Source organism: Hibiscus syriacus, unplaced genomic scaffold (genome assembly GCF_006381635.1).
Source record: "Hibiscus syriacus cultivar Baekdansim isolate YM2019G1 unplaced genomic scaffold, ASM638163v2 tig00111234_pilon, whole genome shotgun sequence".
In the NCBI taxonomy this organism is placed as follows: Eukaryota; Viridiplantae; Streptophyta; class Magnoliopsida; order Malvales; family Malvaceae; genus Hibiscus; species Hibiscus syriacus.
The window spans coordinates 259336-273616 of NW_024063028.1; the positions used below are offsets into that span (position 1 = coordinate 259336).

Consider the following 14281-nt stretch of genomic DNA (forward strand, 5'->3'; position numbering starts at 1 on the left):
GGAAGAGACAACAATAAACATTTTAGTTCACCTTCATAACTATTTATGAAAGTGGAGACACAAACCGAACCGATTACAAAAACCATGCCACCACGGAAATAACAAGGAGAATCGAGTTTTCTTCATTTCAGAAGAATAAGGTTACATACAAACAATGAAACACATGAACTCCTGTCTTAGTCGGTTAATGTAACATTCTTAACAGAAGTTGCATTCAAAGGGTTTGGATTTAAATCCGACATCCGAAACCCTTTCCTTATTCTTAAACTACGACCTCAAAAAATAAAAAATAAAATACATTAATGGTTGAGGCAACTCCATGCTATAAAAAAATCCCTGAAAAAATGGATGGGCAAATAACACCAAAATACTGTAATGAGCTAAAGCTATGGCAAAGGAGGAAAACCAATAAGTTTATCGATAATGTAGAAATTAATCAGAGAACCTGTCAGCTCCCACAATCACCTTGGTGTTGCATCAAATCTGACGGTGGAGAGGGTAGAATAGTGAAGATGAGTATCATACCTTGTGCCAAATAGTCAGCATTTTGGTTCTTTATATATGTTTTTCGTTTTCCGATTTAGCACCCCCGTTTTCAGGAAGGGATGGAGGCCGTTGAAGATCGTTGTTAGCAGTGGCAACTACAGTAGCATCCATATGAGATGTCTTTACTGTAAGTGGACTAACATTTTCCGGAACTTCATTGGTAACAGATCCTTGTCGATCCCCAGTCTCATTTCTGACTTCAGTTCTATTACTGAGGCTTCTTTGACTACCTATCTCTGTTCTAGCTAATGATGAACATTTTGTTTCTGTAATTGAAATAGAGCAGCATCGTCAATTACCAATAGTTCATGCATAACAAGAGTTAATACACCAGAAAAAAAAATGATTGTAAACAAATTTTGCTAAAGTGGTTCTCTCCGAGTTACAGAGAAAGTTTGGGATGATTTCATCGTTCGAAACTTTCTTCCCTTTTGATGTGCAAAATATAATTAGATGTGAATCGAATTTTCAGTGAAGGGAGAGGGGAACTTGCCTTTTATTTCTCCGAAAGTGATAAGCCTATTTAGACAATCCCGGAACTTTGTCAAAACAATTATTTCCTGCTCTGCATAAATCTCCGTCATTTGAGAAGATGTACTGCAGCCATGGCCCATGACTCCATTAGAGGGAGCTTCCACGAACATTTTATCTTCTTCATCACACATCAATGCCAAAGTTCCCGGAGACATAGGCCTTTGCTTTGGCGTATCAGCACCATCTGAGCTGGAATCCTCACGGCCAGCTCTATCAGCCTGATTTGCACTTGAACAATCATCAGCAATGGTTTTCTCAGCATCAGAATCTTTATGGCTTTGCAGCCTGTCCTGAGTGGATAACGCAAGGGAGGTTTCGGTCTGATCTTCGGCCCATTTTTCAGTCAAACTTCTCTGATCTAAATGAATACAGAATTTAAGGGAAGACCCATATGAAAATTGTTTCAATTAGAAAATCAAGTATAAGTAGATTGTCATGCATGACAACATTCACAGTGTTTTCGGCAAATAAGTACGAGTGACCATATGCTTACTCATGCAAACACACGAAGTAAGAACTAAAGTAATAAGTATGCCACGAACTAGACGGTGTAAGTTTAGACTAGAGATTTAAATTGTTTTACATGTATTCTCATTTACCTGCAAGTGTCTCTGCAGCTTCTCTAGATAGAACTACCAAAACAGAACAAAGCTCCTTCAAGTCCTGCTTCTGAATGATGTCCGCTAACAAAGACCTTCCACCAAAGTACGTAAGTTAGTTCCCTGAAAAAGCAGAGGATATAAATAGTTTCATCAAAATATTCCATTTACCTATATGTGAATTTTGACATGCCAGCTGCAGCAGTTGTACCCGAACGGGAAACTGGAACAGAAGAGGAGGGTGCAGAAGCTCTGATTTGAGTTGCCTGATTCACAAATAAAATAAGCCGCAAATGCAAATTCTAGAAGCAGAAACTAAAGGTAATTATGAGAATGAGAGATTCTATGGTAAACTAATCAAATGTTAACTAGCAGCAGAAGAATGAGAATAAAAAAGTTCGAGCAAACATTTGTTCCTTATTAAGACAAATAAGATTAGCTAGATTCAAGGTAAGTGGAACTGAAATATGATTCAGAAAGTTTATAGACAAATGTCAATAAATACACATGGACAATGTTTACCTGCGGAAAGTGTCCAAGCCTGTGAACAGATGGATCCATGGCAGTTGACCAAAAGAACAGTTCCTGGCCTTTTCTCTTCTTAGATACTGGAATGGATGCAAAACCAGAGGACCCAATAGCTCCAGTTATGGCAGCATTTGCGGCCTGCTGAATATATGCCATGTTGTTGGCATGGTCACCATGAAAAAGAGCCTGCCTCTCTTCACTACCCTCAAAGTTTTTGCAGTCCACGCATTTGCAGTTTTCAGAGCAGAGAATGTTGGCTTGGAAACACTCACAGTACTTCTTAAGGCACCCAGATTTCTTACAGTGGCATCCTTTGTTGTGTTTTCCCGATATTAAAACTTCCCCAGCATCTTCCTAAAAATATTTCAGAACTAGTCCATATGAAAATGTCAATGGCAGCAAGCTATATCAAAATCAAAATGCATTCATGCTGTACTTTGAATTTTATATTTTGATATCAAATACCCAGCCCGGACCTTTTCCCATAAGATAATTTTCTAAGAATAACCATCTAGAATCAAGGAAAAAGGATATATACATGTGTTAAAATCAAAAGTGAGCTCACAATCAATAGAAGAAAACCAGTGCCCTGATGGTAAAAATTAAATTAAAAAAAATTATGGCTTTTTCTGAATCAATACTGTACAAAAGGGTGTCATTATTTCATAAGCGTGAATTAAATGACAAAAAATGGCCAGCACACCCTGCTATCCCGTGCACCATGGGGACTGCTAGCAATTTTTGGCCTGAATGCATTTGGATTACGCTCCAAAGTTGCTTCAATGGCATCTCTTCTCGCAGCTTCATTCTCAACATTGTTATAACAATTAACACAGTTGCACCCATCACAATATATCCCAGATGCAAAGCACTCACAGTACCTGATCAAGGAATTAAATTATTAACATGTGGGTTATAATCAAATCAACATAAAAAATGAATTATTTACTTGTATTTACACAAAAATCATAATTCATACACAATAAATGAATAATTGAAAAAAAAGTATGATCTTAAATGCCCAGGCAAGCTGCCTAAATGCTAGCTATAAAAGTCATAACCCAATTTCTGTTTATTTCCTCTCATGCCCGATTCTTAACATATAGAACATACATGGACTTTGAATCTAATCCGCTTGTTGGAAACATCTATACGTATGTCATAGAGCTAGAAAAATAGATTTAGATCCATATAGTGACGAGGGTCATCGTAAGTAGAAGGAAAGGCTAGCCTTTCAACAGAACCATCTGATACTAAAGCATGGCAAAATTGGACAGAAATGAAGTGTATTTTTAAAATCAAAGGCGTGTTCATCCTATTTCTGCACTGCAATTAGTTCAGATGATAATATTCCCTAAGCCTAGCACTATTTGCATTTGAGGCTGCTTGAGGCAAACTGACCTATATTGAACGGGTTTGGAAACTGATGCATAACAAACTTATAAGCTACTAAGTACAACTTATCAGCCTGAAGAAAGATCGAGATAATATTGGTACAAAGTGTAAAAAGGATATTTACTTTATTGTTGCTGTTGTAGTATTATTTCCATTAAAACATAGACATAAATAACACTACACCACATACGAAAGACTACACTCCCCTATTCATGGAAAAGTCTGTTACTATATCCAACTCATTTTCGGAAGTGTTTCTATGGTCTCCAAACTAATTTGATATTTCTTTTTGTAAAAAATTTAAAGAAGAAAAAAAATCAAATATATGAATTTGGATCTGTCATATTAAATAGAAAAATATATATAGGCAGAAAAGACATTCTGAAGATTATGATCACAAGACTATATGGTCCAAAACTACACATTTCAAGCTAACTAAAGCCTCCAAAGCTGCATAGATATTGACGGCAAAGCAGCTCAATCACGTCAGACGAGATGAGTATATTAGTCAATGTACTTACAGTTTCAGACACCGAGAATGTTTACAGTTGCACTGCTTCTGCTTCTTTGGAGTGGCATCTTTTAGTTCAGTTGCTCTTGGTTTTACTTTTGGGGATTCTGGTTTTCTGAATAAAGCAAGAAATATGAAAAATAATAAAGTTCGAGTACAGGTAACTAACTTCCATATTAAAATCTTAAAATAATGACATAAAATAAACAAATTTTCCAGAGTTTGATTCAAAAGATAACCGACTGAAAGGGGAAAAATACAATTTTTTTATTGCTAGAACTTACAGAACCCTCGACGATGCTGTAGTAAGAGGTTGCAAAGTGGCCAGAGGGGAGGTTGCCACCACCTGCGGTGGCTTTATCTGTTGCTGCTGTTGCCGAGTAACTGTAGCAGCCGCCAATGCCGAAGGCGGAGCCAAAGCCATTTCTTGTGTCAATTGCGGGTGTTCCGGCAAAACTACACCAGCAGAAGAAACCCCACCTAAACCGGCCGTGAAATCCAGCTGCCTTGCAAGCTTCCTCGCCGGAAAATCTGCCGTATCGGATTGCACCTTTTTTGGCGGGAACTCACTTCCTTCTCCTTCCCCCATCCAATTCCAGCTCCCTCAAATTTAAGAAAAAATAAATTCAAATCTTTTTTTCTCAATCCACCTACACAGCCACAGCTGAAAATCAACCGAATAATCTCACAAATTGCCTTAAATAAACTCGAATTGAATCACTTTTAGATCCAAATCCCAATTCACAATCTCCAAGACCTAAAATTCCAGAAGAGAACACCAAATTTCTCCAAGCTCGAGATTTCCACCACGAAGTTGGAAGAAACAAAGAAGATTTTCATTCCGGTCGACGCATAGAGAGAGGTAAAGAGAAAAGCTAAAGTTTTTTTAAAGCATTCGATATTGAAAACAATGAAAGAAAAAGGAGAAATTTCAATTGTTGAAATTTGTTGGTGTTTCTTCTTCTTCGTCGTCGTCTTCGGTTCTCTCCTCCCTCTCTCTTGTTAAGTTTTGAAATTTCATATATATTTTTTTTATTTTTTTGTGTTTTTATTGAATGGTGAGATTGGAACTAGCTTTTGGATCCGACGGTTCGCGTTGAAGAATTAATCTGACGGATGAAATTCATAGGAGTGACTGTGGTCAGTTTGTGAGCATCAGATCAGATTAAACGCAAAGTTTCTGTTGGAAGCACCGGGAAGGTCAAAATTTTACTGAATTATAAATTGTAACTAATACAAAGATTAAATTAATCAAATTAATTATATATAAATTTATTATATAAATGCATCAAAAAATTATTATTATAATAAATGGATTTATAAAGTATTTCATTTTTAAAAATTTAGATTTTTGTCAAATTATTTTGAAGGTAGGATTGCGCCATACGAAATTTGAGATTAAAGTAAAAAAAATTAATTTGATATATATAATATTATAATTATTTCTTATATATTTAAAAATAATTATAATATTTTATTTTTATATTTTTTAAATTAATTCTTTATTTTACCTAATAAAAATTAATTATATATGTCGAGTTAGACACAATTTTAACCCAAAAATGGAGTCAATTCTAATCGAATCAATTAGAGGAATTTAATTATTAAATCGGATTTGAGTATATCAAAAATACAATCCTACTCAATCCGTAATCATCTCTAGTTATGTTATTTAAAAATTATTTAGAGTTAAAAATTCACCCAACAATAATATTTTTTTTAGCTCATAAAGAACTTGGAAGCAAGATAACCATGAAAATAATACATTTTAGATAATATATTTTAGAAATAATATTAAACGATAAATATAATATTAATAAAAAAATATTGATAGTAATATTTTAAGCAGCAAAATAACAAAATGAGAGCCTACATAGCTCTTGAAGATAATCCAATTCCCTATTAGAGTTATATTTCAGCAGAACACACAAAAACAGAATTAAAGCAATAAATACTCGATTCCCTCTATCATTCTTCCATGTTCGAATTTAAGCTTCATATCCTCCGCAGATCAAACTCCTGCAAATAGATCGCAAATGATTTACTATTGTTTCTACGATTAGATAACCAAACATGTCCGATACATACGCGAATAAGAGTGCAAATCAACTGCACTTACCTAATGGAGCAGCCGGATCTCCGGTGGCGCCGTTTCTTCCTCGCCACCTCCTTCCTCCTCGGAGGTTGAAGAACAACCTTGATTGCAGTATCGAAAACGGCTTTCACATTCTGATCCAACATGTCGACAAAGATCGAGTTAGTATGCCCGTTAGGATAGGAAGTATATTTACAAGCCATGATCATAAATGATATCAGATTCACCTGCTGGGTCTTGGAGCTGCATTCGATATAAGCCGCTGCACCAATCTGTTTCCTCAGTTCTTCTCCCTGCGTAACCATTTGCTCCGAACAAAGCTATGTTAAAGCCGATCATGGACACGTTTTCGGTTGCCACGGAGGAGAAACCGCAATGGTAAAATGGCACAGAATAAAGCTGATGCGAAAGAGCATACCTGAGCAGATGTTATAATGCAAGACCCCATTTGATCAGCAAGATATGCTCGATCTTCCCGAAGGTCTGATTCATACAGGAAAACATAGCATTTTTTAATCTCATTTACAATACATTAAATGAATATGTTCTCGAATTATAGCCTACCTAGCTTCGTTCCAACCAGGACTATTGGTACATTTGGTGCAAACCGACGTAGTTCTGGCATCCACTGTAAAAAAAAATCCACCTTTTCTCAAACATGATCTTAAAAAGACATTTAAAAGGACATTTTCTTTCTTCTTAAAGAACAGGGGAAAAGTCACCTTCTTGAGAACATTTTCGTAGCTTGCTCTGCTAATTAATGAAAAAGCCAAGACAAATATGTCTGCACCTCTGTAACTCAGTGGCCTTAATCTGCTGTAATCTTCTTGACCTTTTTGAAATCACACAAGAATAGAGAAATCAAATCAGAAATGAAAAACGTCAAGAAAAAAACCCAGATTTTCCCTTCAACCAAACATCAAAGAAAAAAAGCTCAAAGGAATACCAGCAGTATCCCAAACCAAATTAACAATGCTCCCATCTACAGCCACATTGGCACTGAAATTGTCAAACACTGTTGGTATGTAATCCTGACATAAAAAAAACTCTTAGTTTTTTTATATAAAAAAAAACAGTAACACGAAGGGAAAAAAGCATACCGTAGGGAACTTGTTGCTGGTGTAACAAATGAGCATACATGTTTTGCCAACAGCTCCATCTCCAACAGTAACACATTTAATGAACTTTGAAGCACTCATCTTCTCAAAGCTTCCAACTTGTTCCCAGTCCCAGATAGTACTTCTTCAGCTAAGCAAAAATGTCTCTACCTATGTATAGAAAAGGCTTGAAAAGTTTATATAAAGAGGAGGGGGAAAGTGCACTTCAGAAGATAAATATATATATTAGAAATGGAATGGCTTATGAGAGAAGTCATTTGTACAACTGTAGTTAAAGGGCAGCACTTTTTGTTTATCCATATCCCTCTCATATATTTCAAAAATCAAAAGTCCAAACAGAAAAATTGTTTTTTTATTATTGCAGAAAAATGGGTCCCCCACTGTTTCTCACAAAGGGGCACTTATGGGGGAAATTGGCCACTTCTTTGTTTGATTCCCAGCTTATATGTTCTTCGCGTTATTTATTACACTTGCTAAGGAATAAACAATCCCTCCCATTAATTGAACCCTGCTTGATGTCCCAATGACCGTGCATGAAATAGGTAATGTGAGTTCCAATAATGAAAATTTAATAGAATATATAAATTTTGAGATTAATATATTATTATATTTTATTATATTTATCAATAATAATTAAATTTAACAATAAATATTAAAATAGAAACAAAATATTAGATATGATCTCTTTAAAAAAATAAGTTTCAAAGCTAAAACACAACAAATAAATGATGTATTGAATAGATAGTTTATCCTTTTTTTTTCTTATGAAAATGATTATTTTACTCTCTATTCTTTTTTATTTTGAAATATTTTATCCTCAATATTTTTAATTTTTGATCAAAACAGATATTATTAGATATAAACGGTTAATTAACTAATTAACTCATATACTAAGTGATATGTACGATATCATCTAAAATAATGGTATGACATATGTTATATCAATAATTGTACATTTGTGAAAATGTCACATTCATCAATTGTAAAGGACAAGATCTCATAACTTCCCCAATTTTCTTCTGCAATTCCCCCTAGTCCCCACCATGTTCCTTTATCTGCCAGTCTGCTTAGCCTAAATCTCTCTCTTTTTTTCCAGGCGTTTTTCACTCAAGTCTGTAACAAATAAACGTGTGTAAAAAAATCTTTTTGTTTTACCTTTCTTGGTCGTCAAATTTTCAACTTTTTCTTGCAAAAAGAATGGACCATTTTGTTGGGGACTGTGAATTTTGTGTTGATGCATTTATGTTTGAAGGCAGGGTTTGTTGGATGCCATTAATTGCTTTAGCAAGCTCTCCTTTGCATTCAAGAGCTTCAGCCTTTTACACCTCCCTTTGAATATTTGTCAGAATTTGAATTTGAATTGAATTAAAAATGGATTTACGATGAATTGTTGTCACCAATGACCGTTGAACCCTAAAGCTTCCCAACAATCCTTCCCAATTCTCCTAAGCACAAATTTAGTGTTCGTTTCACTGAAAATTGTCTTAATGTCCATGAAACTATGTCAAAACCTTGCGGTTTGTTTATTCCAATCACCTTCCTCCACCATCTGATCATATTAAAACAAAACTATGTTGTTCTCCTCACCAAGAGAGGCCTCTCCACTGTTCGAATTGTCGAAAAGAACCTTTGATTATCGAAAATCATCATGACCGAAAAAGATGAATCTTCTTTCCTCTTCTCTTCCTTTTTGTTACATCTTTGTTTGGGTTTGTTTATCTTTTCTTACTCCTTTGCAAGGTTTTTGTTTGATGTTTGTGTGGAGTTTTGCTCTCGGGTTAGAGTATTTTGGGTTTTGAAAAAAAGCTAGTGTCTGATCGGAACATGATTTTATCCCAAATTTCGAGACGAGCTTGAGACAGATAAAACATCATCAAACATCGGGACGGTTCGGGAGTGGATGAAAGTAGAGAATTTTGGGTTGGGGCGACAAATAAATCGACTCATACCGCCCCATGTCCATCTAATAATGACCAATTGACCATCAACTGCGGTATGAAACAATTAAAACTGTAACCACTGTTATAAATACCAAAGGATGGTTTAAGAAGATGGCTAGGAATTCCATGGCCAAGATGAGAACTATATGGACAAAGCAACTCTAAAAGGTCTTTAAAAATGGGCATATGTGTTGCTCGACTATCAGCTCAAACAAGAAAAAAAACTTATATAAAAGAACTAAAAAACTTACACTGAGCCATTGTAAAGTATCACATCATATATGACGTTATTTGTAAATTCATCAACCAAGAATGTATTTGTACCTTGATTTCTCCATTGCTGCATTGAACTTTTAACCTTTAGGGTAGTACTCTCATCCATCAGAATCCATATGGTGGCAATGTTAGGCGATTAATCATATAAACCGCCACATCGACTTTGGAAAGCAGGTAAATCAGCACTGAGAACATGAAAATATGAGAACATAATAAATCACACTGGCAATCTGATAGAGAGTGAAGACCATGTTTCATCAGGCCTTGTCTTGAAGATAAAATTACCATGGTATATAAATATACAAGTTTTTTTTCCCAACCAAAGCACAATACCAGTTGAAGCAGTTCTGGGAGAACCCCTTAGTTTAGGGTCGTTAGGATTGGGAAAAACAGTTGGGGCAAACAAGGCTTTGTGCCAGCAGATACTGTAAAGAATAAACTAACAGGACCAGCTAGTTTGGTTCCAAAGGCATACAAATAATTTGTTAGGCGTTAAGCATCAGCTGTGACAAAATACCCCAAAGGGGGAAAATAGCAACAACTATCGCGAAGACGGTTAAGAAAATGACAGTGTTCGCGAGAATTGTAAGTTAATAAACATGTGCAGGGTAATCAAAACAATATCAAGGTATTAAAGATATAGAGAGGAGAATTCATACAAATGAGTAACATTTCACTATACATGTGACCAATATCGATATTAAAAACATACCTGAAGCAAAATAGTAAAGTGAAAACATAGTACCTGGAAACATAGCTCCGTGATAATAATTGGTAATTTCAACCAGAGCTTTTTGATTTTCTGATAAAGCATGGTGAGATTGCATGTAATAACTGTCTCCAACAAAACGATGCTAAATAAATCTACATTACCCTAAAGTAGTTCCTAAAGCACATTATCAAGACTTTTGAGACAGATTCAAACCTTCAGAGTATATATAAAAAAAGGTAAACTTTTGAAACATGAACCTGTATATCTTTTCTACCAAACAGTAACCATAGAGGAAAATGAGCAGATTAGCTTCCAGAAAAAATGACTATGACTGAACCTAGTGAAATTACATCAACCAGTTCCATGTATGGAAGGAAATGGAAAACCCAGGCAACAGATAAGAAATAAAAAAAATGGCTGATCAAATGAAAAAAAAACGATATGTTTGTTTCTACGAACTTGAACATATTGATAACAATAAGGAGCAAGATCATAAATGTTTGAATGGTCACACAATGGCAATTCTCAAATTCTTAGATGTCTCGTTATTGTAATACATAATACCTGAAAAAGTCACAAGATTATCCTTTCGCATGTGAGATTAAATAGACATCCTGAATTTTAAAATGGAGTATATCAAGAAAAGCACATTCTTCTCTAAGACTAGAAAAGGCAACAGCTCCAACAAATTTACAAAAAAAAATTATGAAGAATTTCATCAAAGAATGAATCTATACACCTAACAAAAATTGAACTTTCCCAAAACAAAGGACTTCCCACAAAATTCAGAAACTCCTACCTTTCAGAGAAAGTGGTAATTAGAAGAAACAGTTAGATCGTAACGCAAGGGCCAGGGTTCTGGAATTTCCATCTCTACATAAGTAACACCTGGCCTCAAGCTAAATCTCTTACCAGGTTAAATTTCACATAGGATTCAATCTGATAGTGATCCCAACTTCTGGGACCTTCAACAATCCCCCAACACTCACACCCCAACCAAATACATCTTCAGAAAAATCGGTCAAACTAAAAGCCCATTGTAAAGCTCCAGGATTTGCTTGTTTCATCTCGATCCAACCCCAAGTCTTTGGTATTCGTCAAGTTCTGACTCCAGCTTCAGGGCAATAGATCATCAGGGGTGTTTGTTGTCAAAGGTGGAAGAGGTGCCTCAATTACTGTACCAGAGTCTTCAATATGTCTAGACAATCCAAGCGGAACCACACCGGCTCGGGGCGGAGATTCCGACTCGGCAATTTAGGCCTCGGTGAAGACCTAAAAGTGAGAGGTTCAATCTTATCGGAAGTTGACAAACAACTTGTCCAAAGTACTGAAGCAATGCTCATTTCCCATTCCACAGACTGATTGAGCGAACGAAGCAATGATATTCAACCTTCGGACTGCAAACCCGATTGCACTTCCACTATGCTGGTGCAACATAGGTGGCCCAAATGATAAATCAGTGAGTCCCTTTTCATCCTAGACAAAAAAAGGAAAAACCGTTTCAGGAAAACAACTAAAAGTTCATATCAATTATGGAATCTAACCAAAACAAATCTACACTATAACTTATAAAATTAAAATAAAGTAACAGTTAGCTCCTATAAGAAGTCTAGATGGTTTCGAAACAGATAATAAACAGTTTAAGTTACCTGAAGGGAAAATTCCGAGGCAGCATCCAAATCTCTAAATGAGCTCCAAATGGAATCACCATAGCAGAAAACCAATCACCAATATTTCCTTTATAAAACACTTGGACAACGTTAACTGGGTTCCATATACATCGCCATTGTTATCTTCAATCCTCTTCTGATTAGCCATGAATTCAATCCCGAAGGTATCTTATCCCCACTGTCGTTTCGAACGAAACTTGGAATCGACCCGAGTTCTGATTCCCCAACCGACACGCCCCAATGTTCGTCGTCAACATTGGACATTAACAACACGGCTGCCAGAAATCAACTTCCCCTCTCAAAAGGGTATTTGATCCTTGGAATTGATTCCCCTTTGATGCTTTGTAAAACGAAAGCAAACGTTCGACTCTGTCTTGTCGTTCTCGGAGCTTCATCAGGTCTGAAAATGATTCTCGCTGTAACCTCTTCAAGATTTCAATCTTTACAAGAAAGGAAATGGAATCATAAAATTAAAGCGAAAAAAAGTACCCAGAAAACAACAGAGAAAATGGATAATGAAATACCGGATTGCGGCGAGATGAGTAATCACGGCCTTTAATGAAGTCGTTAATGAACCCTTTTATTTTCTCTACTCCACAAACTATGGGATTCATTTTCTCGAAGCTTTCTTCCCCTATTTGATTTTGTTTTCGAGTGTTATGATGAAGGAATTGGTGGAAAATGGATTTTGATTCCGTTGTTTCAAAAGAGGGACCTGGTTCGTGTATTAGATCATTAAAGTAATATTCTGAATCAAATAAATTAGGTTATGAGTGTCATGCATAACCAATCTTTTAGTTAATTAGTAAATCTAATATTATGATAAATTTTAAAAAAATTAATAATAAATAAGTTTTTATTAATAAAATAATAAAAACGGGTATAAAACTTTAATTAAAATTATGATAAAAATAAGAGTAAAATAAACTAAAGATCATTGAATTACATAAAATAATATTTTTGGTTAATAGTTTTCCAAATATTCTAAAATAGTTATTATACCTTCTAAATACTTACAAAATGATCCTCTACAGCATTCAAATAATCAATAATTTTTTTATAAATTTAAGATTATTTAACTTAATAATTTAGAAAATGTTTTATAATAATTTGATATCTTTTAATGATTATTTTATAATTATTTAAAATTTTAATAACTATTTTATAATATTTGAAAGATTGTTAACTACAGAAATCCAATTTACCTCTGAGTATATTTTATCCTAAAAATAAATATGATATTTGAAATATTTTTAATACCATTATCTTAGATTTATGATTTTTTCCTTTAAATAAAATATTTGCGATAACTTGAAACAGTTAAAATATAACTTTAAAGATCAAGTAGATGTCTAAATAACTTATTATTATGGAAATAATTTTTTTTTTTTTTGGATAAGTTAGATTTTATTATCTAGGAGAGCAGAGTTCTGCTACAAATAAACAAAACCAATCAGAACAGAAATACAAACAACATACTTACAAAAGACATTGATTGGGTTAAGTAATACCCCAAGCAATACAAAGGTTAGAATTTGTTCTATCAGCTCTATTAATATTTTACCCTTTAGTTTGAATTCGCACGACTTCAATAATAATCTTGAGCAATTCATCGGTTGATCTATGACGACCTTGAAAGATTCTACGATTCCTTTCCTCCCACAAAGTGTAGATATAGGCTGTCCAAGCAATCTTCAGGATGGTGATGAGCAAGGATTTCCCTTTCCAAGTTGAAGAAGCTCGAGTAATCATTTCTTCCCAAGTAGATGAAGCATTCTTCGAGCCATTAAGCATAAGGACAGAGCTCCAAAGACGAACAACAAGAGAACATTTATCGTCTCCTGATCATTACTGCAGTTAACACAAGTCCCATCTGTGGAAATTCCCATTTTGAGTAGCCGATCTCTAGTTGGTAATCTGTTTAACAAGACATCAAGCAATCAAACTGAATTTAGGAATGTGCATGGGAAACCAGATAAGATTCTGCCGGGAACCTTCTCTTTTGATACGAATAGATTCCCAAATGTCGTTAAGCCTAAGATAACCAGAAGATGATAAGATGGTGAGTGCAATAGATCGCAGTTTCAAAATTCTATTAACACTCCAGCTCACATTAGAACCTGCAACAAAATTCCAGAAATCTTGATTATTATAAGGTAATATTTGTTCATTTTTTTAATTATTAATAACTAAACACATATTATAGATACAACGGTTTGAATTCAAGACGTTATGGAAAAACAAAACTCACTTTAATCATTTAAGCATGAATTTATTAAGAAAATAAATTTAAAAAATCAACCTCGCCTATGTAATAAATTAAATATTATTATTATAAGATATTGAATATGGAAATA

The 14281-nt window shown here is 34.7% G+C and overlaps 2 protein-coding genes and 1 long non-coding RNA gene across 3 annotated transcripts; all 3 read right to left on the minus strand.

Moving 5' to 3' along the window:
• Positions 1–111: 111 nt before the first annotated feature.
• Positions 112–5128, minus strand: LOC120156578 (protein tesmin/TSO1-like CXC 5). Its single transcript, XM_039167877.1, has 8 exons — positions 4398–5128; positions 4124–4228; positions 2911–3088; positions 2202–2561; positions 1851–1945; positions 1680–1774; positions 1040–1438; positions 112–812 (listed from the first exon to the last, which is right to left on the minus strand). Exons 1-8 carry the CDS (start codon positions 4700–4702, stop codon positions 556–558), a joined length of 1794 nt encoding a protein of 597 aa, XP_039023808.1. The 5' UTR covers positions 4703–5128; the 3' UTR covers positions 112–555.
• Positions 5129–6047: 919 nt separating this feature from the next.
• LOC120156626 (rac-like GTP-binding protein ARAC7) lies at positions 6048–7488 on the minus strand. The gene is made up of 8 exons (XM_039167927.1): positions 7309–7488; positions 7155–7239; positions 6931–7040; positions 6773–6836; positions 6627–6691; positions 6436–6501; positions 6233–6342; positions 6048–6132 (listed from the first exon to the last, which is right to left on the minus strand). The coding sequence occupies exons 1-8, from the start codon at positions 7405–7407 to the stop codon at positions 6102–6104; spliced, it is 630 nt and encodes a 209-aa protein (XP_039023858.1). The 5' UTR covers positions 7408–7488; the 3' UTR covers positions 6048–6101.
• Positions 7489–10565: 3077 nt separating this feature from the next.
• Positions 10566–12617, minus strand: LOC120156648. The gene is made up of 3 exons (XR_005519076.1): positions 12449–12617; positions 11904–12364; positions 10566–11730 (listed from the first exon to the last, which is right to left on the minus strand). It is a non-coding gene; the product is annotated as an uncharacterized LOC120156648 (long non-coding RNA).
• Between the last annotated feature and the right edge of the window lie 1664 nt (positions 12618–14281).

Coding starts and splice junctions, on each gene's coding strand:
- LOC120156578 (XM_039167877.1), bottom strand. CDS start 4,702: ATGGGGGAAGGAGAAGGAAGTGAGTTCCCGCCAAAAAAGGTGCAATCC. Junction 1,439..1,679: donor AGCTGCAGAGACACTTGCAG/GTAAATGAGAAT, acceptor GTATTCATTTAG/ATCAGAGAAGTTTGACTGAA. Junction 813..1,039: donor CACTTTCGGAGAAATAAAAG/GCAAGTTCCCCT, acceptor TTTCAATTACAG/AAACAAAATGTTCATCATTA.
- LOC120156626 (XM_039167927.1), bottom strand. CDS start 7,407: ATGAGTGCTTCAAAGTTCATTAAATGTGTTACTGTTGGAGATGGAGCT. Junction 7,041..7,154: donor TTTGGTTTGGGATACTGCTG/GTATTCCTTTGA, acceptor GATTTCAAAAAG/GTCAAGAAGATTACAGCAGA. Junction 6,343..6,435: donor GCAGCTCCAAGACCCAGCAG/GTGAATCTGATA, acceptor ATGTTGGATCAG/AATGTGAAAGCCGTTTTCGA.